Genomic DNA, 23,100 nt, shown 5'->3' on the forward strand with positions numbered 1-23,100 from the left:
CTGGAAACAGCTTTGGTGGACATTCCCCCCTTAAAACTTCTGTCTTCTATACATAACCAGTCAAAAGTTGACACCTACTCATTCAAGGGTTTTTATTTTACACATTATAAAAGAATAGTGAAGATATCAGAACTATGAAATAACACATATGGTATCATGTAGTAACCAAAAAAAAAGTGTTAAAGAAATCAAAATATATTTTATATTTGACATTCTTCAAAGTAGCCACCCTTTGCATTCTATCAAGTAGGTGTTTCCAAACTTTTGACTGGTACTGTGTACCTACATATACACACAGTGCAAAGAAAAAGTATATGAATCCTTTGAAATTACCTGGATTTCTGCATGAATTTGACCAAATGTGATCTGGTCTTCATCCAAGTCACAACAATAGACAAACACAGTGTGCTTAAATTAATAACAAATGGCATTTTTCTTGTCTATATTGAGTACATCATTTAAACATTCACAGTGTAGGTTGAAAAAGGTATGTGAACCCCTAAGCGAATGACTTCTCCAAAAGCTAATTGGAGTCAGGAGTCAGCTAACCTGGAGTACAATCATTGAGACGAGATTGGAGATGTTGGTTAGAGCTGCCCTGCCCTATAAAAAAACACTCAATTTTACTTTACTATTCACAAGAAGCATTGCTAATGTGAACCATGCCTCAAACAAGAGAGATCTCAGAAGACCTAAGAATTGTTGCCTTGCATAAAGTTGGAAAGGGTTACAAAAGTATCTCTAAAAAAGGCTTTACTGACACCCGCAATGATTCTTAGAAATAAAATAGTTAAAAGTTGGTTTGGTCCCATACTCCTAGCACGTAATGACTACATCAAGCTTTTGACTACAAACTTGAATGCATTTGCAGATTGTTTTGGTTGCGTTTCTGATTATTTTGTGCCCAATAGATATTTAAGGTAAATAATGTATTGTGTAATTTTGGAGTCACTTATTGTAAATAAGAACAGAAGGTTTCTAAAAATGTTTACATTAATGTGGATGCTAACATGATTTGGATAATCCTTAACTCATCAATAATGATGAATGAGAAAGTCAAAGGGTCAAAGATCATAACCCAAATACATGCTAACCTCTAACCATTACCAATAAAGGTAAGGTTAGCATGTCTTGGAACATTCCCACTCATTATTATTCATGATTCATTCAAGATATTACCGTAATCATGGTAGTATCCACATCAATATGGAAGTGTTTAGAAACATATATTCTTATTTACAATAAAAGTGACTCCTAAATGACACAATACATTACCCCCGAATTAAAATTAAAAAGATGTCTGCAGAAAGAATGGGGCGTCAGCTATAATGATACCGAGTTAGAAAAAAATCTATTTTGGTTATTGAACTACAGTAAGTGAAGGGAATCAACACCCGGTAACAGAATGATGGTACCAGAATGAAATCATGGGTCTATACTTGTGCTTATAATGTTTGCTTAGACCATGGACTGAAATGCTTTCACATAGGCCAACCTGGCCTAATTAGCAACAATGCTAGGGATAGTTAGGGATTCTAAGGGGGGGTCATAATTTTTCCTTTGACATGTCTCCCTTCATAAATCTACACATAACGCATAATGGACAAAGCAAAACCAGGTTTTTAGAAATGTTTGTCAGGATGGATGGGAAGCGTCGCTGCACAGCATTGCCATCTTTGAATGCATCAAATTAATCTTTAGGGACTATTGTGATGAGCCCAAAAACCACATTTGGAGTGAATCTGACTTTTACTCCACCAGAAAATAGAAATACTTTTTAAAAAATTAAGCATTAGGTGTAACATTGGCAAAAAAGTGAATTGTTGATAGTTTCCTTGTTTTTTAAAGATATCAATGCTACACTTAACATGGTTCATCATGGTAATGTCTGAAATCAGATTTTTGATTTATCAATACCTAATTTGTTGTTATTTAGGCTAATGGTTAATGATACGTTTTTCAAACGTTTTCCAAGATGGAGGAAAATCTTTCCTGACAGACCTTATGGGGAAATTATTTGGCAAATTTGTTCCGCATGAGGAAAGACACCGAAATACGAAAGTTTCAAGTTGAGGGTTTAAGCAAGTCTGCCTATAAACAGCGCCACCTATAGCAGTGGCATTATTTTTTTTTATACCAAAATTACTCCTGTCCTGTAGTTAGTTTTTTTTTTTAAATTACCAATCTATGCTTGAGTTATTTGACTATGTCAACAACAACAAAAAGGTTTCACAGCTTTGTTGTGAACCCCAAAAGGTCATAAAGTATACATTAGTTCAAGATTAAATAGGTTTTGGGTGCCCAAACAGAAAAGCCAGAGTGGATAAATACATCAACTATTAGATCGGGAAGGGTCAACAACATTGAGACCTCAGAATGTAGGACAAATCGTAACGTTATTGTAACAGAATAGCACTTCGCTGTGGGCTACAAAGGACAAACTCTGAAGCCGCCCAAGCCTGGTCAGTTATAACTATACTCGATTTTCAGAAACTTTGTTTTTCTTATGAATTAAGCGCATGAGAAGGCTACTAAATAAGCGCAAGAGGCTACTGCAAACAATGGTCAATGCCCAAATAAGGCAAAAGAAGCAAGCAGACAGTAGGCTAGGTTACAAAAGGACATGTATGTCAGTTTCGAAGTTTGACTTACCTAATGGAAGTTCTGGATATTTGATAGTTTATTATGGAAATACACAATTAAATACCGAATATGATAGTCCACCAACAGAATGTGAGTTTTGAAGTAACAAAATAAGCAGTTCGTCTTCCATCAAAGCTTTATATTTCCTGGTTTCTGCAGGTATGGGCGTGGCGTTGAAACTGAAGGTGAGTCGCACACGCTGCGGTAAACTACCACATGAGCGTAGGTGGGTGAGTTCAGGGGTGTAATCCTTTCACCAAACGAAAACTAGCGTTTCTATTTGACAGATTCAGGTAGGTCCCGCCCTGTTTGCTGAACATGACCAATATAAACGCTTGTTTTTGTGTTTGGAGTAAAGATTTCACCCTAGTTTCGACTAATGGCATGAGTCACACCACAAATGTTTACTTATGGCCCGCTTTCCGTTTGATGTCCACTCTCCAGTGAATTGTACAGAAACTGAATGTCAGCTCATAAATATTTGTGAGGTGGGGGAAAGCCTATTCGCTCATCTCTACTACTCACTCCTTTGGATTCAAAGTAATCCACATTTAAACTGTATGAATCATACCTGGGAAGTGGAACATGAAAGGATACATCCTCTACAACCAATTATACTTAACCATGAGCACACTCCAACCCCTACCTTTTATCAATAGGCTACAATTTGAATACCTGCCTAGTTGGTTTGACTTGTCATGTAAGAGGAGGACCCTGTGGCATATCCAATGTCTATCAGACAGAAGACCTATGTATGGCTTAAATAGCACCCAGTTCAGTGTGCTAAATGAGCATGACAATTGTTATAAGGGCTTCAATTGAATCACATCCTGAGCTGGATGTGTTAGGACTTGTACTATTATTTTGTTACTTGAGTCATTGACTTGGGTTGTTGAGAATCAAGTAATGCACAGGTAAGTTGAAACAATGCATACAGCACTCTCTGTTCCCAAGATGTCAGCTTTTGTTTTTTTGCATATTAAAATCACGCATGCGGGGTTGTAATGCACCCATTATTTTAGAGGCGGTATGTATGTAAGGATGAAACAGCCTTTTCCTGCAATCTAGAGCCATAATCATTGTGCCTACTGTAATTCTATATACAAAAAAAGTGTATATTTTTCTGCAAATGTTATCTAAGCATACTTTACCTGTTAAATTATCATTTTGTTAAGGGTGTCATTCTGACTTTTGTAAATCACACATCTCAATATACTGTACTACAATGGTGTGTATTCAGGGATGCTAAGAGAAGCCAGGCTTCCCCAAACAATTTACCAGGGAAAGAATATACAATTTAACCTCTTTTAGCAAGAGGCTGAATGTATCTCACCGGAGAAAGCATCCAAGCGAACAAAACAGCACCCCTAAAACAGCACCCGTCTGTCTCCAATATGTGTAGCCCATCTATTTGATGCTGTCTGGACAAAAATATTATTATATTGTTGCCGCCCATAGCATTGAATGTAAGGGAAGCCAGTGAGCATTTGGCCTCCCTTGATAATAAATAATTATACAATAATAGTCCATCAGTGTTGAGCTAAACTGAGTTATCAACTGTGAAAAGTGTCAAAAAAGTTTTGATTTGGCTTCACATCAAGCCAATCTTCAGATAGTTGAATTGTTGCATCTTATTGTGTTGTTGTCCTCCGGTGGCTAGCTAGCTAAAATGAGACCTTTCCTAAATTAGCCATGGGTGGAAATGGGGATTTGGACTTTTACTTAATTCTCCATACTGGCCAAAGATTATAACGGTGATTCTGATCCAACCATATTCATACATTGTGCCTCTGACCTGAAAGGATGGAATTTGAAAATGTAGCTAGATGTAGTAGGCTAATGTTAACTAGCTGGCTAATCGTTGCCTATGAAAGGAAGTTAGGCTAGCGAGCAAGCATTTTAGCCAGGTAGCCTAGGACAACAAAAACTAAAAGCTTGTACTGTGTGACAGAGTCATAGACCGTTTCGGCAACATGACAGAGAGGAGGATGGCATTGGTGTTTCTCGACGAGTAGGGTGAGTGTTTTTTCTACTTTTTCTACATGTGTTTTCTACTTATACGCACATGAATCAGTACCATGGACAGCCACACGATATTTAGCATACATTAATTGGACTAAATCGTTTTTGGAATATTTTGTCCCTGTATTAGAGTAAGCATAGGTGATTTGATTATGTTGAAATGGTGCTGGAATAGTGGAGGCAGCTTCTTTTTATTGGTTTCCTGCGTTAACTCTCCGGTGTTCTAAATCAATAGTTGTTTTGTAGTCCAAATATGTTGTAAATATTAACTTGATTGACCATGCTGTAGGTCATGTAACTGTTTCTTAATTGCAATATGCTTTGTAGACTCCACCGGACAATGTTGCTCTGCAGTTTTGTGATTAAACAAAGGTGTGGTTAAATTTATTCTGAAACCATCTTATTCTCTCGACCTTAGGCATGCCTATATATATATATATATATATATATATATATATTATATATATAGTGGCAAGGCATATGAACTAACATTATAGAGCAAACAATGCAATTATCACAACACATACAGTTGAAGTCGGAAGTTTACATACCTTAGCCAAGTACATTTAAACTTTTTCACCATTTCTGACATTTAATCCTAGTAAAAATTCCCTGTCTTAAGTCAGTTAGGATCACCACTTTATTTTAAGAATTTGAAATGTCAGAAAAATAGTAGTGATTTATTTCTGCTTTTATTTTTTTCATCACATTCCCAGTGGGTCAGAAGTTTACATACATTCAATTAGTATTTGGTAGCATTACCTTTAAATAGGTTAACTTGGGTCAAATGTTTTGGGTAGCCTTCCACAAGCTTCCCACAATAAGTTGGGTGAATTTTGGCCCATTCCTCTTGACAGAGCTGGTGGTGTAACTGAGTCAGGTTTGTAGGTCTCCTTGCTCACACACACTTTTTCAGTTCTGCCCGCAAATTTCTATAGGATTGAGGTCAGCGCTTTGTGATGGCCACTCCAATACCTTGACTTTGTTGTCCTTAAGTCATTTTGCCACAACTTTGGAAGTATGCTTGGGGTCATTGTCCATTTGGAAGACCCATTTACGACCAAGCTTTAACTTCCTGACTGATGTCTTGAGATGTTGCTTCAATATATCCACAAAATTGTCAGCAAGGAAGAAGCAGTGGCTTCTTCATTGCTGAGCGGCCTTTCAGGTTATGTCGATATAGGACTTGTTTTACTGTGGATATAGATACTTTTGTACCTGTTTCCTCCAGCATCTTCACAAGGTCCTTTGCTGTTGTTCTGGGATTGATTTGTACTTTTCGCACAAATGTATGTTCATCTCTAGGAGACAGAACACGTCTCCTTCCTGAGTGGTATGATGGCTGCGTGGTCCCATGGTGTTTATACTTGAGTACTACTGTTTGTACAGATGAACGTGGTACTTTTAGGCGTTTAGAAATTGTTCCCAAGGATGATCTAGACTTGTGGAGGTCTACCATTTTTTTTCTGAGGTCTTGGCTGATTTCTTTTGATTTTCCCATGATGTCAAGCAAAGAGGCCCTCAGTTTGAAGGTAGGCCTTGATATACATCCACAGGTACATCTCCAATTGACTCAAAGGATGTCAATCAGCCTATCGGAAACTTCTAAAACCATGACTAAAAGAGCTTGGAAAATTCCAGAAAATTAAAGGCACAGTCAACTTAGTGTATGTAAACTTCTGACCCACTGGAATTGTGATACAGTGAATTGTAAGTGAAACAATGTCTAAACAATTGTTGGAAAAATTACTTGTCATGCACAAGTAGATGTCCTAACCGACTTGCCAAAACCATAGTTTGTTAACAAGAAATTTGTGAGAGGTTGAAAAGCGAGTTTTAATGACTCCAACCTAAGTGTATGTAAACTTACGACTTGTAAACTTCCGTAATATGGCTTTTTTCTTGGCTTGGCTTCCCCGTTGATTTTACTCACGCACCGCTACTACTGCACTAACATATTTAGGATACAACATCCAAATTGCAACAGTCCATGGGATCATAATACAGGCATATATCATAGCATCTTATTTACTACCCAACCACAAAATACTGCACAAATTTCTATCAATAATTTTGATAAAACATGGCCTTATATACTGTAGTTTAGTAATTAATTTAACATTGAAAAATGTAAAAACAGGAGAAGTCTGAGGGGGCATGACACCACTGCATGCATGGCTTGATTGTATTTAAACAGGGTACATTGACAGCACTATGTCCAACAATATCCATAGGAGAGTAATAGCGAGATTACCTGATGTGTAGGTTTAGTGGGCTCTAAACTGTGATCCACCTAAAACCTTTTGAATTTGCCTATACATCTCCAGATAATCAAAACAATGTTTTAAGCCACAACAGCCCAGTCTTAAGCCGTGACCCAGGAGGACTTGGGTGTGAATCACCAGGGGTCCTGACCACCGCGGCCCATCTCACTCACCATTTGGAAAAATACTACCCTATGGGTGATATTGCACAACACTCAATTGACTTCCACCAACAGTTTTCCAATCAAAGATATGATTATTTCAAATAAGTAATCAGATTGAGGCTGTAAACAGTTGATCAAAAGCAGTTGTCTTTTAAAAACTCAATTACTTTCTATGTTCAGTTTACTGAAAAAGCCTCTTCTATATGGAATTTTGATAGCATTTGCATCTACTCATAACGATCCTGGAAGATGAAAGAATTACTAATCTATTCACATTATGCCACCTATGGATCATTTATGGAAATGATTACGCTGCCCTCTTAGGGCTGAAGAGGTTAGAGATGAAAACATAACGTTATTGCATAAAATCAGATTTTATTTTGGCAGCATCCAGACAGGCAGTCCAATTCAGATTCTTGCCCAATAACTGGTCTTTTCATCAATCAGATTAGGTATTTTGCCAATAATTTAGCATCAGAAACAAAATTAAGCTTCCTGTATAAACAGAGCCAATTAGTATTTTCTATAAATATAACATACATTAACTGTACATTTAATTATCTTAAATACATAATTTCACAAAGAAAATGTATAATCACAACTGATCATTAATAGGACAACAGCTACATGAAATACATAATGAAATGTGTGATCATGAAAGGAAGACAATTGATATGGCATATTCACGAATCGTTAGCTACATGACATACGCCTTGGATGGTATTCCTTCACCATGGCATTGTTTTAAAATCTTGGTCAAGTCATTGATTGGCAACTCCTGTATGTCCTCTACTTTGTGTCCCCTGGTGTCCAAGGTCTGCTGATTGTGAAGTGACTTGATGGGTTGATTTGAGGACTCAGAGGTATGTCATGTAAATGAAGCATTTGCCCAATGCAGTATTTTCTGGTCCTACTTTAGATTATTTATCTTCATTTCTGGAAGAAAAAAAAAAAGTCTCTGCATGTATATCCTTTTTTTGTATGCTTCAAATAAAAAACCTGATGAAATGTATCTTCCAGGGATCCAGCCTCAGAGAATTTAACTATGATTAGTGATGTCAATAGAAAATAATAAATCACATGGATGTGCATACAAATACAGATCTCTGTTAGAGAAGCAATGAATATAAGTGATTTTACTCATTCATTTTTTTACTCATTCATTTTTTGAACAATCACATCAGATATTGTTCAGAGCTGACATGATTGGTCAAACTACCAATTAGTGAAAAAAATATTGGAATTGGGCTGCCTTTGTAACAGCCTTAGTCTCCATCTCAAAACCTTAGGGCTGTCTCTGATGTTACAGTAGCAGCAAAGTGTACTGTAGCAGGAGAAAGCAGCTTCATAGTGCAGGTCACAACATTAAAAGGCAATACAGTTTGTAGTGGAGTGCTGTCATGATAGCATTTGTTGTGCAGTTGATGCTTAGAGGTCATCGTCTATTTAGTGGTGCTGTTGGATGGGACTTGTCATCTTCTGCCACCAGTCTTCACTAGAATGCAGAGGTTGAGTATCAGTGATGTAACACAGAGGAGCATTGTTGGTGATGACTTCATTGATTATTTGTTTGGTAGTGATTTAACACAGGATTGGTCAGAGAAGAACAAAAGTGATGCTGATGTCAGTGACAAAAAAAATATATATATTTGTATATTCAGGAATAGGTTATCAATAAACGTCACAATACGGTGCAGAGCTTTCGATTTGGCTGCTAATTTATTTGGTTTTAGCTACCTATTGAACTACACATTTGTTATTCCAATTGAGCAGATTTATCTCTATCAGAGTTATACAGCAAGTCACTGCATGCTTTTCATGATCAGTAAACATCAATTGATCATGTATTTTCAGATAGCTAATCAAACAGCATGTAATTTAGCTTGCGTCAGATGAGATTTTTGGGAAGAACTTGACAAAGCATGCCGCAAAGATGTTCAATGTACATGTAGCCAAATCAAAAATCCCGACCTATGGTTCGCAATGCTCCACTCTACCTGTATAGTCTGTTTCGGTTGTTGGTCTTGGCTAGCTTAATGTTCCGGTCGGTAGTAAGCTAGCATTCACTCAAGTGGCTGCTAGCATCGTCATGAAAAGGGGCATGAGGGAAGCCTTACAATATTACGTTTCTCCAAGTAGTGAGAACGCTAGGGAGCAGGCAAAATGTTGAAAAGTAATCTTTATACATGTTGTATTTTTCTTAAATGTAGTTTTGTAATTGACTAAAGCAGACAAGAGAATTGTGTTTTTGCTGTGAGCCAATGCGATAACCTAGGTAACCAGAGGTCATTTTCCCCCACAGGTGGGCAAGGTCACGACGTAGTATCCAATACCGACTGGGCCCCATGAGTGACTTCACAAAGGGCATGGAATATTTATGATATCAGAGATAAAACAAGCGGTGGTTATAGAGAATGGAAAAATCTATTCTATTAAGCAATTTCTGACTTCTAACTAAATACATATTGTATCTTGTACACCCACCAAGTAGACATCATGTACAGAGTCTGGGCTGCCCTGGGTAGGGGGAAAGGGGACAGTGTCATCCAGGGCCACAGTCATACAAGAGGCACTGGGAAGACAGTGGAAAGAGAAACAACAACTCCATCACTGTCTTACAGAACAAACAGTTGATTCCAGCAAGGGATGAGCCTTGAAAGGTACTGTGTATGGGTGCTAAAGGTGGTTAAGGAAGGGATGAGGTATATATGAAGTGGGGCAGTGTACAATCAGGGTGTTGAAGAATAAACATTGTATGAACAGTTGACACTGTACCTATTCTCCAGGTGCTCCTCAAGGTCTTTCTTGATAGTCTGAAGAGCGGAGGAGGAGAAGGAAACAGCCTGCTTTATACTTTTAGGGAGCGTGACTAGGTCAGGGTGCTTGGAGGAACTTACTGTTGAACAAAACAGATACATTTTTAAAAAAGCATCAAGAACAGATAAATCAGAGATTGCATGATGTGAGAAGTATGTTTGTACAGGCCCAATAGATTGTGTAGTTTATAAAGGGTGACTACATGGTCTGTCTAGGCACTCCATGCTTTGGGCCTTCCTCTCATCCTTCTCCTCCTTTTGGGGGGACAGCACCTCTTGGGAGGCTGACCTCATCGCATGGATGGAGCTCCTTTTCCTCTTAGAGGATGCTCCTCTTAGAGCTGAGGGAAAGGGAGCATTAGTGAAATGACTAAGCAAATTAATGAGAAAATATTATATAAAGGACATGAGGCAACCAGTTGAGTGTGTGTGTGTGTGTGTGTGTGTGTGTGTCACTTACGATGGATCTTTTTGAATACAGTGCCACCCATGAAATTAAGAAATCTGTCTGCATAGAAACCGGGCCTGTGAACTGACACGGTGTCCTGAAACACAAACAGGTGTCAGGCCACTATGACAAATGGAATATGAACACAATCACACATGCATACTAACCTACCCCATCGTGTACAAGGGCCTTCCAGGAGTGCTCCATCTTCTTAATTAACCTTGAAAAGAAGCTCAGATGTTACGTGACATAGATGTGTTTTTCTTGATGGCAGTGCCAACAGTGGTTCCACGAAAAGCTCTTACCTGTAGGACTGTAGGATATCAATGATCCCCAAGAAGATCAGCAGCTTCTCATCTTTGTGTTTTGCTGGAATTCCACCCATTCTGATAATTTCAAAAACACATTTATGTTATGCAGTGTATGACTGAATCATGGTGTGAATCATGCAATGTACTAACGTTTACAATGACTCATTGTGTATTCAGTGATATGTCATTGGTTAAAGGGCCTTAAGGTGAATCTTCACTCACGTGTTATCGTCTGCCACTGGCTCTGCAACCTTGCCATCCCCTTCCCCTTGGATGGACTCCAGGGCAGTGGAGTAGAGGACCCTCTGGCTGTTGAGGCGCTTACTGTCCCCCCTGGCCCCCCTTTCCAGACTCTTGTCCAGAACATGCACCCCTAGCAGGAGACTGTAGTCCATGATCTTAAAGCTCTCCAGGACCTGACCGAGACATAACCACACACATGAATATGTCAGGAACATAAAAGGGCCGCAACATGCTTCTGGTCAAGGACTCCTGGTCCTACATGTGAACAAAGCACAAACATGACCACATTTTGTTCCCACTTAATAAACAATCCTCTTAATTGGCATCTCCACGTGACCTTTGAAAACCACCCATGCTGAAAGCTGTAAAAGGAAGAGCTGGATTATCAAACATACTCAAACCTCCAGTCTTCTGACCAAACACTGATGTGAAGCTGTAACTCCTCTAAACAAAGGCCTTTTCAGTGCCTGGGTTACCGAACACATTTACTGTAGGCTTATGTGTTGCTGCCGACATACCACATTGGGTTGGGTGACTGGTATTCTGCCGCAGTCCAGTCCCTAAGCCTTGTAATGAGTCAGGTGTTCTGCTCTGGGCTGTTCTTGAAAGTAATCCCTGTTGAGGGGTCTACTGTGCTTTCCCAGTAATCAAACATACAGTACTAATGAGATCATTCAAAAGAGCTTAAGGTGGAGGAGAGGCCCGTCATCCTTTCATAATATTAATCGACAATGGGGGTTCAAAGTTCAGTGACATCAGCGATATAGCCAACCAAATGCTACTGAAGGAACTACTATTTTCCTGTCACACCAATTTGACTAGCCTTCCTGTTTTGAATATGCAATACCAATATGTAAGTGAATCTGTGAGAGGCCTCACCCTGCAATCCCTCTGCAGAGTCTTCATCAAGGCACTGTACGTGTCGCCATCAAAGTGCAGGCCCTCGAGCATCTCCTGGAAGTCCAGGTCCTTGAAAGTGGGCGAGGACTTGGCGCGCTCCTTGCGCGAAGCGTGTCGTTTGTAGGTGGAGCCTTTCAGGTCATATTTGTAGTGCATCTTAAGGGCCCTGGGCAACACGTTGTTCATCACCACCAGACGGATGTTGACCCCGGCACACTGGATGCAGTAAAGGCCATAGAACTTAGGTAGCAGTGTCCTCGGGTTCTGATTCAGATTCTGACAAGAGGGAAAAACAGATAAACGGTCATATGAGAATATGATCAAGTGTGTTACTAACACTTAAATAAAATAGACTTTCTGGAAGATTTGCATAATCTTTAGCAAGTACTTCTGAAAGTAACGCTCACGAGCAAAAACAGGTCTCCGAAAATTGCGTACTGTCATATACAGTGCCTTCAGAAAGTATTCAGACCCCTTTACTTTTTCCACATTGTTACAGCCTTATTCTAAAATGATTTAAATAAAAAAACGTCAGCAATCTACACACAATACCCCATAATGACAAAGCGAAAACAGTTTAGAAATTCTTTGCATATGTATAAATACCTTATTTACATAAGTAAGACCCTTTACTATGAGACTGCAAATTGAGCTCAGGTGAATCCTGTTTCCATTGATCATCCTTTAGAAGTTTCTACAGCTTGGAGTCCACCTGTGATAAATTCAATTGATTGGACATGATTTCGAAAGGCACACACCTGTCTATATAAGGTCCCACAGTTGAGTGTCTGAGCAAAAACCAAGCCATGAGGTCGAAGGAATTGTCCTTAGAGCTCCGAGGCAGGATTGTGTTGAGGCATAGATCTGGGGAATGGTACCAAAAAATGTATACAGCATTGTAGGTACCCAAGAACACAGCCTATTTAATCACTCAATGGAAGACGTTTGGAACCACCAAGACTCTTCCTAGAGCTGGCTGCCGGCCAAACTGAGCAATCAGGGGAGAAGGGCCTCGGTCACGGAGGTGACCAAGATCCCGATGGTCACTCTGACAGAGTTCCTCTGTGGAGAGGGGAGAACCAGAAGGACAACCATCTCTGCAGAACTCCACCAATCAGGCCTTTATGGTAGAGTGGCCAGACGGAAGCCACTCCTCAATAAAAGGCAGGGGAGTCAGTCAATTTGGAGTTTTCCAAAAGGCACCTGAGGAATCTCAGACCATGAGAAACAAGATTCTCTGGTCTGATGTAACCAAGATTGAACTTTGTGGCCTGAATGCAAAGCATCTTTCAGCGGCAAAGACTGGGAGACTAGTCATGATTGAAGCAAAGATGAACAGAGCAAACTAGAGATCCTTATTGAAAACCTGCTCCAGAGCGCTCAGGACCTCAGAATGGGGCGATGGTTCACCTTCCAACAGGACAACGACCCTAAGTACACAGCAAAAACAATGCAGGATTGGCTTAGGGACAAGTTTCAATGTCCTTGAGTGGCCCAGCCAGAGCCCGGACTTGAACCCGATCGAACATCTCGGGAGAGACCTGAAAATAGTTGCTGCACAACGCTCCCCAGCCAACCAACCAGAGCTTGAGGGGATCTGCAGAGAAGGGAGAAACTCCCCAAATACAGGTGTGCCAAGCTTGTTGCGTCATACCCAAGAAGACTCAAGGCTGTAATCACTGCCAAAGATGTTTCAAAGTACTGAGTAAAGGGTCTGAATACTTATGTAAATGTGATCTGTTTTTTAAATAAATTAGCAAAAAATTCAAACCTGTTTTTGCTTTGTCATTATGGGGTATTGTATAGATTGTGTGGTGTAGATGTTTGTTTTTATTTAATTCATTTTAGATTAAGGCTGTAACCTAACAAAATGTGGAAATGGGGTCTGAATACTTTCTGAAGGCACTATGTGCAGTACGCCACTGCTCTTTCTATTTGCTGTGTCACTAAGCCATTGAGCCTGCCCTGCAACATCATTGGATAACACTCGGCAGGCCTGAGCCAGCCTCCTTTCACTGTGCGACTGCTCGATGTGCATCTTGCTAGCTGTCACTCAAAGGTCGAGGGGCTGAAGCTCATTGGCTGGAAATCAAATTGCTAAGGAGCTGGCCCATGTGGGCCAAACTTGCAGTACTCAAAATAGCACCACACAACTTCCAGAAAACAGCTGCTTTCAAACTAGGGATTTCATGGCTAATTGAAGTAAGACAGTAATTCTCATATTATGCATGCATGAAGTACAAATTGCCCAAAGAGGGAAGTTTAAAAAAAGATGTTCCAGAATGTCTCTTTAAATAATACTTTACAATCTATGAATTGGAATTCTCTGAAAGTACTAGAGATAAGACTTGCCCCATTTATGGAGCCAGGAATAGTATTTGTGTAAAGGGAGAGGCTCACCATGTAGTAACCAGGAAGGAGTTTCTGCAGGAATTCAGCTTCTTTATGCTGCACAGTCTTAATGATGAACTCATCGTCGCTGGTCAGGTAGAACCAGGAACTGCTGGCCCCGGGGTTGGACAGTTCAATCAGAGGTTCGTTACAGATGGAGTACTGGAATTCATACAGGATGAGCTATTATCACGCATTCATATAGACAGGAATGCAACAAGGATGTATCAAACAAACAAAACTAAATTGTGCTCTTATTGATACATCATGGACAACAGGGTGAATTACTACATGATTGTATACTGCATTATCAGTGAAGAACATGGTATGTAGGAGTGTTTTCTGTGAAGGGCTTTCCACACTAACCAGGTAGTCATCTGCTTTGATGCCAAAGAGCTCTCGGAAGTAGCGGAAGGCGAGAGGGGCATAGGTTTTGAGACGGAAGTCTGGGAAGTGGTGCGCTGGTGTCATGTTGCTCCCCTCACTGACGACACAAACAGATTAGTGTTAGTACAACACCTATATACAAACACTCATTTAGGACTGAAAATATGTATATTTGCAACAGAGAATATTGACTGAGTGATGCAAGGAAGCTATTGAAGTGTACACTAAGCATCAGTTGGGTGATACGCAGTGCCTAACAGATGCCACAACAGATGTGCGTCTTTCAGTGACGCTTAGAGGGTCACGCTAAATGTTGTAGTTAACACTTGTAGTGAAAGGGACTTGTGTCAATGGGAAAATTTGACCAATGCGGTTTAGATATGCATCTTTTACAGGGTTTGTGCTGTATTAGTGTCACTAACTAGTGATGTGTAGAACCCTGCTGAGTGATGCCAGTGCTGTGTACTATACCTGGGTAGGAAGACACTCTCCACCATGTAAAAGTCCTGCATGAGTACATCTCTGTCAGGCTTGGATGTCAGGTTCCCCACTGCGTACCCAATGCCCAGCTGGATGGCTCCTTTCAGGGCAGCCGCTGTGGGCTGGGACCACACAGACATGTTCTCACAGGGTACCAGTGAAAACTCCAATGTGCAGAGGTAATGGAGGTAGATACAGTACATATAAACCAGGATAGATAATAAGCAGCAGAGTGTGTGATGAGTCAAAAGAGTTGGTGCAATGGAAGGGGGAGTTAATGTAGATAGTCCAGGTAGCTATTTGGTTAACTATGTAGCAGTCTTATGGCTAGAAGCTGTTCAGGGTTCTGTTGGTTCTAGAGCGGCGGATAACATGATTACATTGAGTCACACAAGGCACGCCGACTGCCCTGAAGATTGTTTCTGCCTTTCCATCAGTTCAGGATCACCAACTCAGTGGCCTTGTGGTTAGAAGTATGATCCCTGGCAGAGTCATACCAAAGACTGTAAAAATGGGACCTGTTGCATATCTGCTTGGCACGCCGCGTTAGGGGGATGGAGTCGGGGTAAGGCCCTGCGATAGATTAGCGTACTGTCCAGGGGGTGTACTTGTACTTCAAGTTGCTTCACGCCACAAAGGTGTTTGGCTACCTACATTGGTATAGGATGGAAAAGCCCAAATCAGTTAAAGCTGAAGGTGGTCCCAACATATCAGATGTACAGAAATATGATGTTTCCTCTGGAACCTTACCCATTATAACCCAACTTCCAATCTCAGGGTGGACACTAACCACAAGGCCATGGAGTTGTTAATCCTGAACTGATGGAAATTCAAAAAATTCCTCACAGTGGATGATCTACCTAGTCACGTCATCGGCTGCTCTGGATCCAACAGGACCCTGGACAGCATCTAGCCATACGATTGCTAAATAGTCCAGGTAGCTATTTAGATAACTATCTGCATTGACCCCCCCATTGCGCCAACTCTTCTGACTCACCACATACACTGCTGCTTATCATCTATCCTGTTTCCTAGCCACTTTATCCCTACCCTTGTACTATACATATCTACCTCTGCAGATCGACTTGGTACTGGTACCCTGTGTATATAACAAAGTTAGTTACTCATTGTCCATTTATTCCTCGTTATTAAATTTAATATTATTTTTCTCTGCATTGTTGGGAAGGGCCCGAAGTAAGCATTTCACAGTTAGTCGACACGCTGTTTACAAAGCACGTGACATAACATTTGATTTCATCAGCAAGCACAAACAGAGCACAGTTATAGCACTCCACCAACTCTAGTCTCGTGAGGACAAAGAATTGACCAATATTTCAGAGGAATAGCAGTTATTCTTCTTGGAGCTCAGTTCACCAATAGGACCATGTTCATTCTCAGAAGGACTTTATACAGGATTTGTACATGTGCTATGCAGTATAAATTAACTATCAGAGTCCAAAGACTCCATACCTTTTTGTAATCTTTTGACACACTGGTTCCTCCACTTTCAGTGGTTGTTGTTGCCATCTTTTGGATAGAAAGAACATAAATTAATTCACAAGCAAGTTCAAGTATACACCTTTTCACCCTCTAACATGATGTACTAATAGATGTATTATAATCATGGTTCTGGTATATCATTATTAACCATCAATCAAATGTATGATAAAAATCAAATTATTTTATTAAGAAGTTGTCAAATTGCTTTCCAGATATCCAGACTAAAATTCTAAAAGCGCAAGCAATACCACCTAAGAGGCAATTGCACAGTGGCTAGGAACAACTCCCTAGGCAATCATTCTTGTTATTTTGTTAAGCATAAAAAGGAGAAACATGAGAGTTCCTATTCCATGACACAATAAAATTGTGTGATATGAGGGTTGCATCTACAGCAAATATTTTGCAATTACTGCATATCCCAGTTACACACTTCCTAGATGAGATAGTCAAGTCCAGAACATTCCGAGCACTGTATACCACCATACAGATGTTTGTATCTACTATCCCACTCGCCATGAAGTTTCTTCTAAACACCATCGACAAAATGAAGGTTTCTGCAATCAGCTTGCTGAAAATACATTGTACTGTAGCAAATATAAACAACCGAAGTCAAGCGTATTCAGGTGACCAAAAATCTGAAATATCTCCTAACGCCAACATAAATAGTCAAAAGAAGTACATCAGAACTAAATCCATCTGAGGCTTCACTGTGAGGATATTATTCAGCTCTGAAAAAGGCTTCTTCCATAACAAATAATCTTCCATTCCAAGCCACACAGTATACTCCAAACTCTTCTGCGCATGTTCCATAGTTTCTGATAGTGTCCAATACCTATGGCATCTTGTAGTCTAGAATGAGAGAGAGACATACGCACCTCTCTGGGTAGTGCTGTGCTGTGAGGAACTGTGGGGCAGAAAGGGTCTATAATTCTACTCTGCTGACTGGACCCCTCAACACAGCCCTTGATCCCAATTAAGGAGGATTGAAAAACCAGTGGAGGCTAAATCTCCCCCAAGAACATTCCAATAAGTCTGAAATTCATGATTTAAAGTGCCTATATGTTGACAACTATAACCTTAAAATCATGATTAGGCCCATATAACAATGGGTCTCATGTCCACTTCACTAAGCAACTTTACCTCTGGAGCTACTTGTTGTTTTGGTTCTTTGGGCAGAGGTAGCCTAATTGAAAGCTTTGAATTTCAGAGTTCTTGGAATGTCCCTGGGGGAGATTTAGCTTCCACTGGGTTTTTTTCCAACCCTCCTTAATTGGGATCAAGGGTTGTGTTGAGGGGTCCAGTCAGCAGAGTAGAATTATAGACCCTTTCTGCCCCACAGTTCCTCACAACACAGCACTACCCAGAGAGGTGCGTATGGCTCTCAATCTTGGAAAGCAATTATTTTACACACCCACATTGTGTTGAGAAAAATGACAATTTATTTAATTTTTTATTGTGCTGCTTTTTCATGCTTTCAATGTGAATGCAATTCATCTGCTAGCCTCATACCAACCCATGAACCACTCACATTCTCAAGGAGCTAACATAAGTGACTGCCTCAGGCAAGCATCTCCGTGTTCATAAAGTTGACTGGGGCCCATCATCAAATATGCATCTAATGGACCTGCTTCAAAGTGCAAAACTGTGTGCGAAGTGTTTTATTCTTTGGAGAGGTCTGATGAGATTGTATTCTCAATCATTGTGATCGGAGCTAAAGCAGACTGTTTCATACCCACTGGGCACACACTGGTTGAATCAATGTTGTTGCGACGTCATTTCAATGAAATTACGCTAAACTGATATTGAATAGAGGCCTTTGCCTAGTAGGTATAGGTTTATTATAGCTCACGTTCCCTGCTTGTTTGTCACTGTACTGGGCTCACGTACTGTTAATGGTGTTTGGTAACACTTCATCATGATGGGGTTTCAGTTCAAACTGGTCAACTTGTTAAATGCATAAAATAATGCATCAGAACCAAATCATGTCAATGCAGAAGCAGGACTACAGTGGAACCTATAGTCAGATTTAGGATTTGAGTGTTGGGGTTATGGTAAGGGCATCAGTTATAGTGTGGTAGTTTTCCTGGTTTGCCCTCAAATTGCTCTTCATGACCCTGTCTCTGGATTACATTATGTACAACATAACGTGAGTAAACACAAGCAACTTTTGAGCAGTCATTGCTATTCTACTTAGAATAAGTTGAGTGTCAAGAGTTGACCAGTCGTGAAAGGCTCTCCCCATCAAAAACAATGATGCAAAGAAAAGTGGTGCTTGGTCAGGCTAGATTGAATGCCATTCAGGAGTTGATGTATAATGCTAGTACTAGGGTTCTCTGTTATGTGAGCTGAAGAGTCGTTGACCATGCTGTAGTCAAATATGGTACACACATTCAGCAGATGCTCTTATCCAGATCGACTTACAGTAATGAGTGCATACATTTTCAATTTTCGTACTGGTCCCACATGGGAATCAAACCCATAACCCTGGCATTGCAAGCACCATTCTCTACCAAGTCAGCCACATGGGACAATGTCTCTTTATGAGTGACGGAGAGGGGATGCAATAAACATTTTGCAAAGTTAATATTTGGTGTGTGGAGAGGGAGAGGACAGAATAAATGACGCAAATAAGGCACGAGATCACCTAAGCAAACAATGGACTGGAATAATTGTACGATAGGTGGCAGGAGAGCAGATTAATCAGAGGGAGGAACCCTGCCAAATTTGAACAAAGAAATCTCTGAAAGCAAGCCTATTAAGAGCTGTCCATGGGGACTATTCTAATCAAGTAGATGTTCATGGAAATATCTGGTTTACTGTGTATCTTATGCCTGAATGCTGAAATACAGTCACAGAGCCAAAAATAGTACAGGCATCATGTCCTGTTATTACATAATATCATATGCAGGTCAACAACTGGGGTTACTGAATTGTATATACTTTTATCACAGGCTAATCATATTCCTAGCTGTCATAATGATGCATGAACAGGTGAACAATTGTAGGTAGCCTATGTTCTTCTACAACGTGTAGTTAGTTCCTTCTGTCAGGTTATGGGGAAGTGACAAACCAGATGCATTTCCTCCTGTTGTTACGGCCAATTGTGCTTTCAAGACAACTGAGAACTCTGAAAGAATACGAGGTGAAATCATTACGTCAGTGATCTTCAGGTCGGAGCTCTGAAAAGAGGGCCATGTTCGACTTTTCCCAGTCGGAGCTCGTTTTTTCAGAGTTCAGTTGTCTTGGTCAAACTGAAGTCGGCATTCGGAGATTTCCGAGTTCAGTTGTTTTGAACGCGGCATAAGCAAGTCAGCGTCTTATCAGCAATAGTTTGCGTTACAAAGATAAAGCAAAATCCTACTAAGACTGCTTGGATAGGCTTTACCAACAACTGCAAAAGAGAAGTGATTGAGTGCGAACTTCGACTGTCAAGAAAATAGTTGTTTTATGAAACAAAAAAAGGTAACGTATTCCATTGACGCCCAAAACGTCGGCAGGTGGCGGCACCAACAATATGACCGACATCTTCAGGTGGTGACAAGTTGGCAAAAGAAATTGGTGACAAGACAACACAGTCCTTTCGCTTATAAAATATGTTTGTCCTTACCTTGAATATTATCGCCGTGTTTAAAGGAAAAGACAAGTAACTTTGCAACCAGGCTTCATAGTTTCTGGCTCGTCTGAAGGCTTGTGGTAATCAGTGACGTGCGAGCATCCTCGGTGCTTCCGTGCCATTCTCCGCCTACTGTCACGTACCTTTAAGTAGCCTACAACCCGGAGGTTGGTGCCTACATATTCGAAGCTGTTCTCTAATGAACAAATCAATTGAAACACTTAACCTATAGTTAAATGCATTCCGATACTCCCATGGAATTGAAGTCAAATAGCCTGCAACCAATAGGCATATTATGAGTTGTTATTTAGTAAATGCACAAAACAAAAGTGTTAAATATTAGACTACTATATTGTTTGTGTTGGTTATGACAGGGAGATGACTGTAGCCTATAATTAGCCATAAACCATTATCATTCTTTGTTCAGAACTGTGAGTTGTATAGGTGTAGCCTAGTCAGTAGGGGGTGCAATTGGTTCAGAATCATAATAACCTAGGCCTACTATACTCTGAAGCTCAGCATCCCCACGTGAGAAAGTATACATTTTACAATATAATATGACAGTTGGATACTTACTATAAAATTCTGTAGTATACTATAGAATACTATACTACACACTGTAAATCTCTAACGTGTAGTACTTACTATAGAATGTTGTAGAATACTGTAGTAAATACTACAGTATAATCTGCAAAACAACACTGTAGTAAATACTAAAGTAATGTCCGCAAAAACACTACAATCTGCAAAAACACGACACTTATTAACTATAGTAAATACTACAGTATTTAATTTGCATACTGACACCTAAGAAGTGTGTCAGAGTAGGTGCTGTAAATTTAAGATCTGTTGAGAGAATAAAAGACTGTACTTAAAGGACTTGACAGTTTGGATATTTCTGATTTCGAGCATTTTAAAGCACAACAGATTGTATGAAAACCTTTTAAATGTTCCACCTGAGAGAGAGAACATGGCTTCCCACATACATAGCAGTGCTGAAGAGCTGCTTTGTGTCACTGGGGGACAGACCAACAAACCGCTCTTTGAATTGTTGTGAAGTAAGAGTAACACAGAAATTACACAATGTCAACTCATAAAACCTGATTTATAGAGGAATGAAAGATTCAGTCTCTTACCACCCCTTCTTCCTGTGGCATTTGGCTGCAGACGGAAACAGTGAACATGCAATCCAGATGTTATTTACTATAAGGGAATAATTATCAGGAGACAAAGTGCTAATAGACAAATCAAGGGTAAGTCTAGAATTATTAAGCCCCAGCTGTTCCACTATGTCGGCATCAATGAAGCGGTCATCGGCACCTGAATCGATGAAAGCGTTAATCGCTAAACTCTGATTCTTATTTATGAGGGTAGCAGGAAAACGAGGTCTGACAGGGCTCTTGAGAGGTTGAAACTGGCTCGCTAACAAACCTCCCAAACTTAACGAGCCGAGCAGTTTAACAGGCGCTGAGGACAAACGGAGATGTAATGTCCCGAGCTACCACAGTAGAGGCAGCTGTTGGTCTCACGTCTACGTTGGCGCTCGTCCTTAGTTAACCCGTGCCGCCCCACTTGCATAGCTTCAGGATCTGGCGGCAGGACTCCTCCACTAATCCCGTGTGAGGGAAAATGATCAACCCGTTCTGGTCCACTTCCTGACCCGAATGGTAACCGAGTCTCAGATTGATTAGATGGACCCCACTGCTTCTCCCTCCTTCTCTCTCGGACTCTATTATCTACCCGAATAGCTAAGGTGACCAAACTATCTAGGTCACTAGGCTCTGGATAGGAGATCAGCTCGTCCTTGAGTTGCTCCGACAACCCCTGGTAAAAAACCGCTTGTAGTGATTCCTCATTCCAACCAATCTCCGCAGCCAATGTCCTGAATTCTATCACAAAGTCTGCCACACTGCAAGCTCCTTGGCGAAGAGAGAACAAACGTTTAGCTGCGTCCTTACCTCGGACTGGATGGTCAAAAAGCTTTCTCATCTCTGCCGTGAAACCCTGGTATGACGTCATGCATGTGTCCCGTCGTTCCCAAACAGCTGAAGCCCAATCCAGAGCTCTACCACGCAGCAGCTCAATAACAAAAGCTATCCTAGCCTTATCTGTGGCATAAGAGTAGGGCTGCAGATCAAAAACTAACCCACACTGTAAAAGAAATGAATGGCATCCTCCCAGATCTCCCTCGTACTTCTCCGGTGTCGGAACCTTGGGCTCACGGAAGGAACCCGCTCCCGAATCGGCAGGTGATATGGGTGAAACAGGTGGTGGATGATCCGCCGGCAACCTGAGCTGATCCTGGATACTCGTTAATCTATCCGATAAGTTCCGGATTGAACCCGCTATCTTGTGTAGCGCCGTGTTGTGTTGTCCCAACATCTTCTCCTGCTGGGTAATTGTATGGCAAACGGAGTCCAGGTCCGCTGGGTTCATCACTGGCCGGATCGTTCTGTCAGGGTTTACCAGAATTGGACCCAGAAGCAGCCCAGGACAAGGTGAGTATAAAGATGGTGAGTATTTATTAATCAATGAGAACGTGGAGGTAGATAGTTCCGGGTGGAGGAGCGGGTAGCGGAGGTGGGTTGATGGGAGTGGATAGGCTGATCCAATGGATAATAACACACTGGCGACGAGCAGACAGGGATGGGGTATGGGTTCCGGGTGAATGGCTGTAGACAAAACAAACGGCGGTAAGTTAAAGGCAAGCAAGACAAAACAATAAAACAAACTCTATAAACTGGAGGCTGGTTCGTGGGCACAACATACTGTTCATGGCTAACGATCCGGCAGGGAATGGATGTCAGGTCAGAGCTTTTGAAGGGGAGAGGTGATGATCAGGACAGGTGTGCAGATTACTGATGGGATACAGGTGCGGGTGAACATCGATCTCCCAACAAGCTAATTCGCCCGGCAAC

The 23,100-nt window shown here is 40.8% G+C and overlaps 3 protein-coding genes across 7 annotated transcripts in view; 1 reads left to right on the forward strand and 2 right to left on the reverse strand.

Moving 5' to 3' along the window:
• LOC118387504 (tight junction protein ZO-2-like) overlaps positions 1-2,845 on the reverse strand; it is a 40,297-nt gene extending 37,452 nt beyond the window's left edge. For 2 of the 3 annotated variants that reach the window (XM_035775935.2, XM_035775934.2), the window contains exon 1: positions 2,653-2,844. The gene's annotated coding sequence lies outside the window, so the exon portion shown is untranslated. Of the gene's footprint in view, positions 1-2,652 lie in introns of all 3 variants that reach the window. The other variant, XM_052459898.1, reaches the window with a different exon arrangement.
• LOC127906866 (uncharacterized) overlaps positions 1-23,100 on the forward strand; it is a 233,884-nt gene that overhangs the window by 160,832 nt on the left and 49,952 nt on the right. The gene's annotated exons all lie outside the window — the stretch shown is intronic.
• On the reverse strand, positions 7,433-20,339 carry LOC118387503 (phosphatidylinositol 4-phosphate 5-kinase type-1 beta-like). Of its 3 annotated transcripts, none has more exons than XM_035775930.2 (14): positions 20,177-20,339; positions 16,540-16,596; positions 15,061-15,191; positions 14,569-14,686; positions 14,212-14,364; positions 11,791-12,087; positions 10,891-11,084; positions 10,663-10,743; positions 10,529-10,577; positions 10,370-10,454; positions 10,113-10,250; positions 9,869-9,989; positions 9,578-9,665; positions 7,433-8,029 (listed from the first exon to the last, which is right to left on the reverse strand). In XM_035775930.2, exons 2-14 carry the CDS (start codon positions 16,594-16,596, stop codon positions 8,024-8,026), a joined length of 1,518 nt encoding a protein of 505 aa, XP_035631823.1. In that variant the 5' UTR covers positions 20,177-20,339; the 3' UTR covers positions 7,433-8,023. The 3 variants fall into 3 exon arrangements, with proteins under 3 accessions (XP_035631823.1, XP_035631821.1, XP_035631824.1); XM_035775928.2 differs by lacking the exon at positions 7,433-8,029 and adding an exon at positions 8,210-8,583; XM_035775931.2 differs by lacking the exon at positions 7,433-8,029 and adding an exon at positions 8,210-8,588.

Source organism: Oncorhynchus keta, chromosome 13 (assembly GCF_023373465.1).
Source record: "Oncorhynchus keta strain PuntledgeMale-10-30-2019 chromosome 13, Oket_V2, whole genome shotgun sequence".
NCBI classification, from domain to species: domain Eukaryota; kingdom Metazoa; phylum Chordata; class Actinopteri; order Salmoniformes; family Salmonidae; genus Oncorhynchus; species Oncorhynchus keta.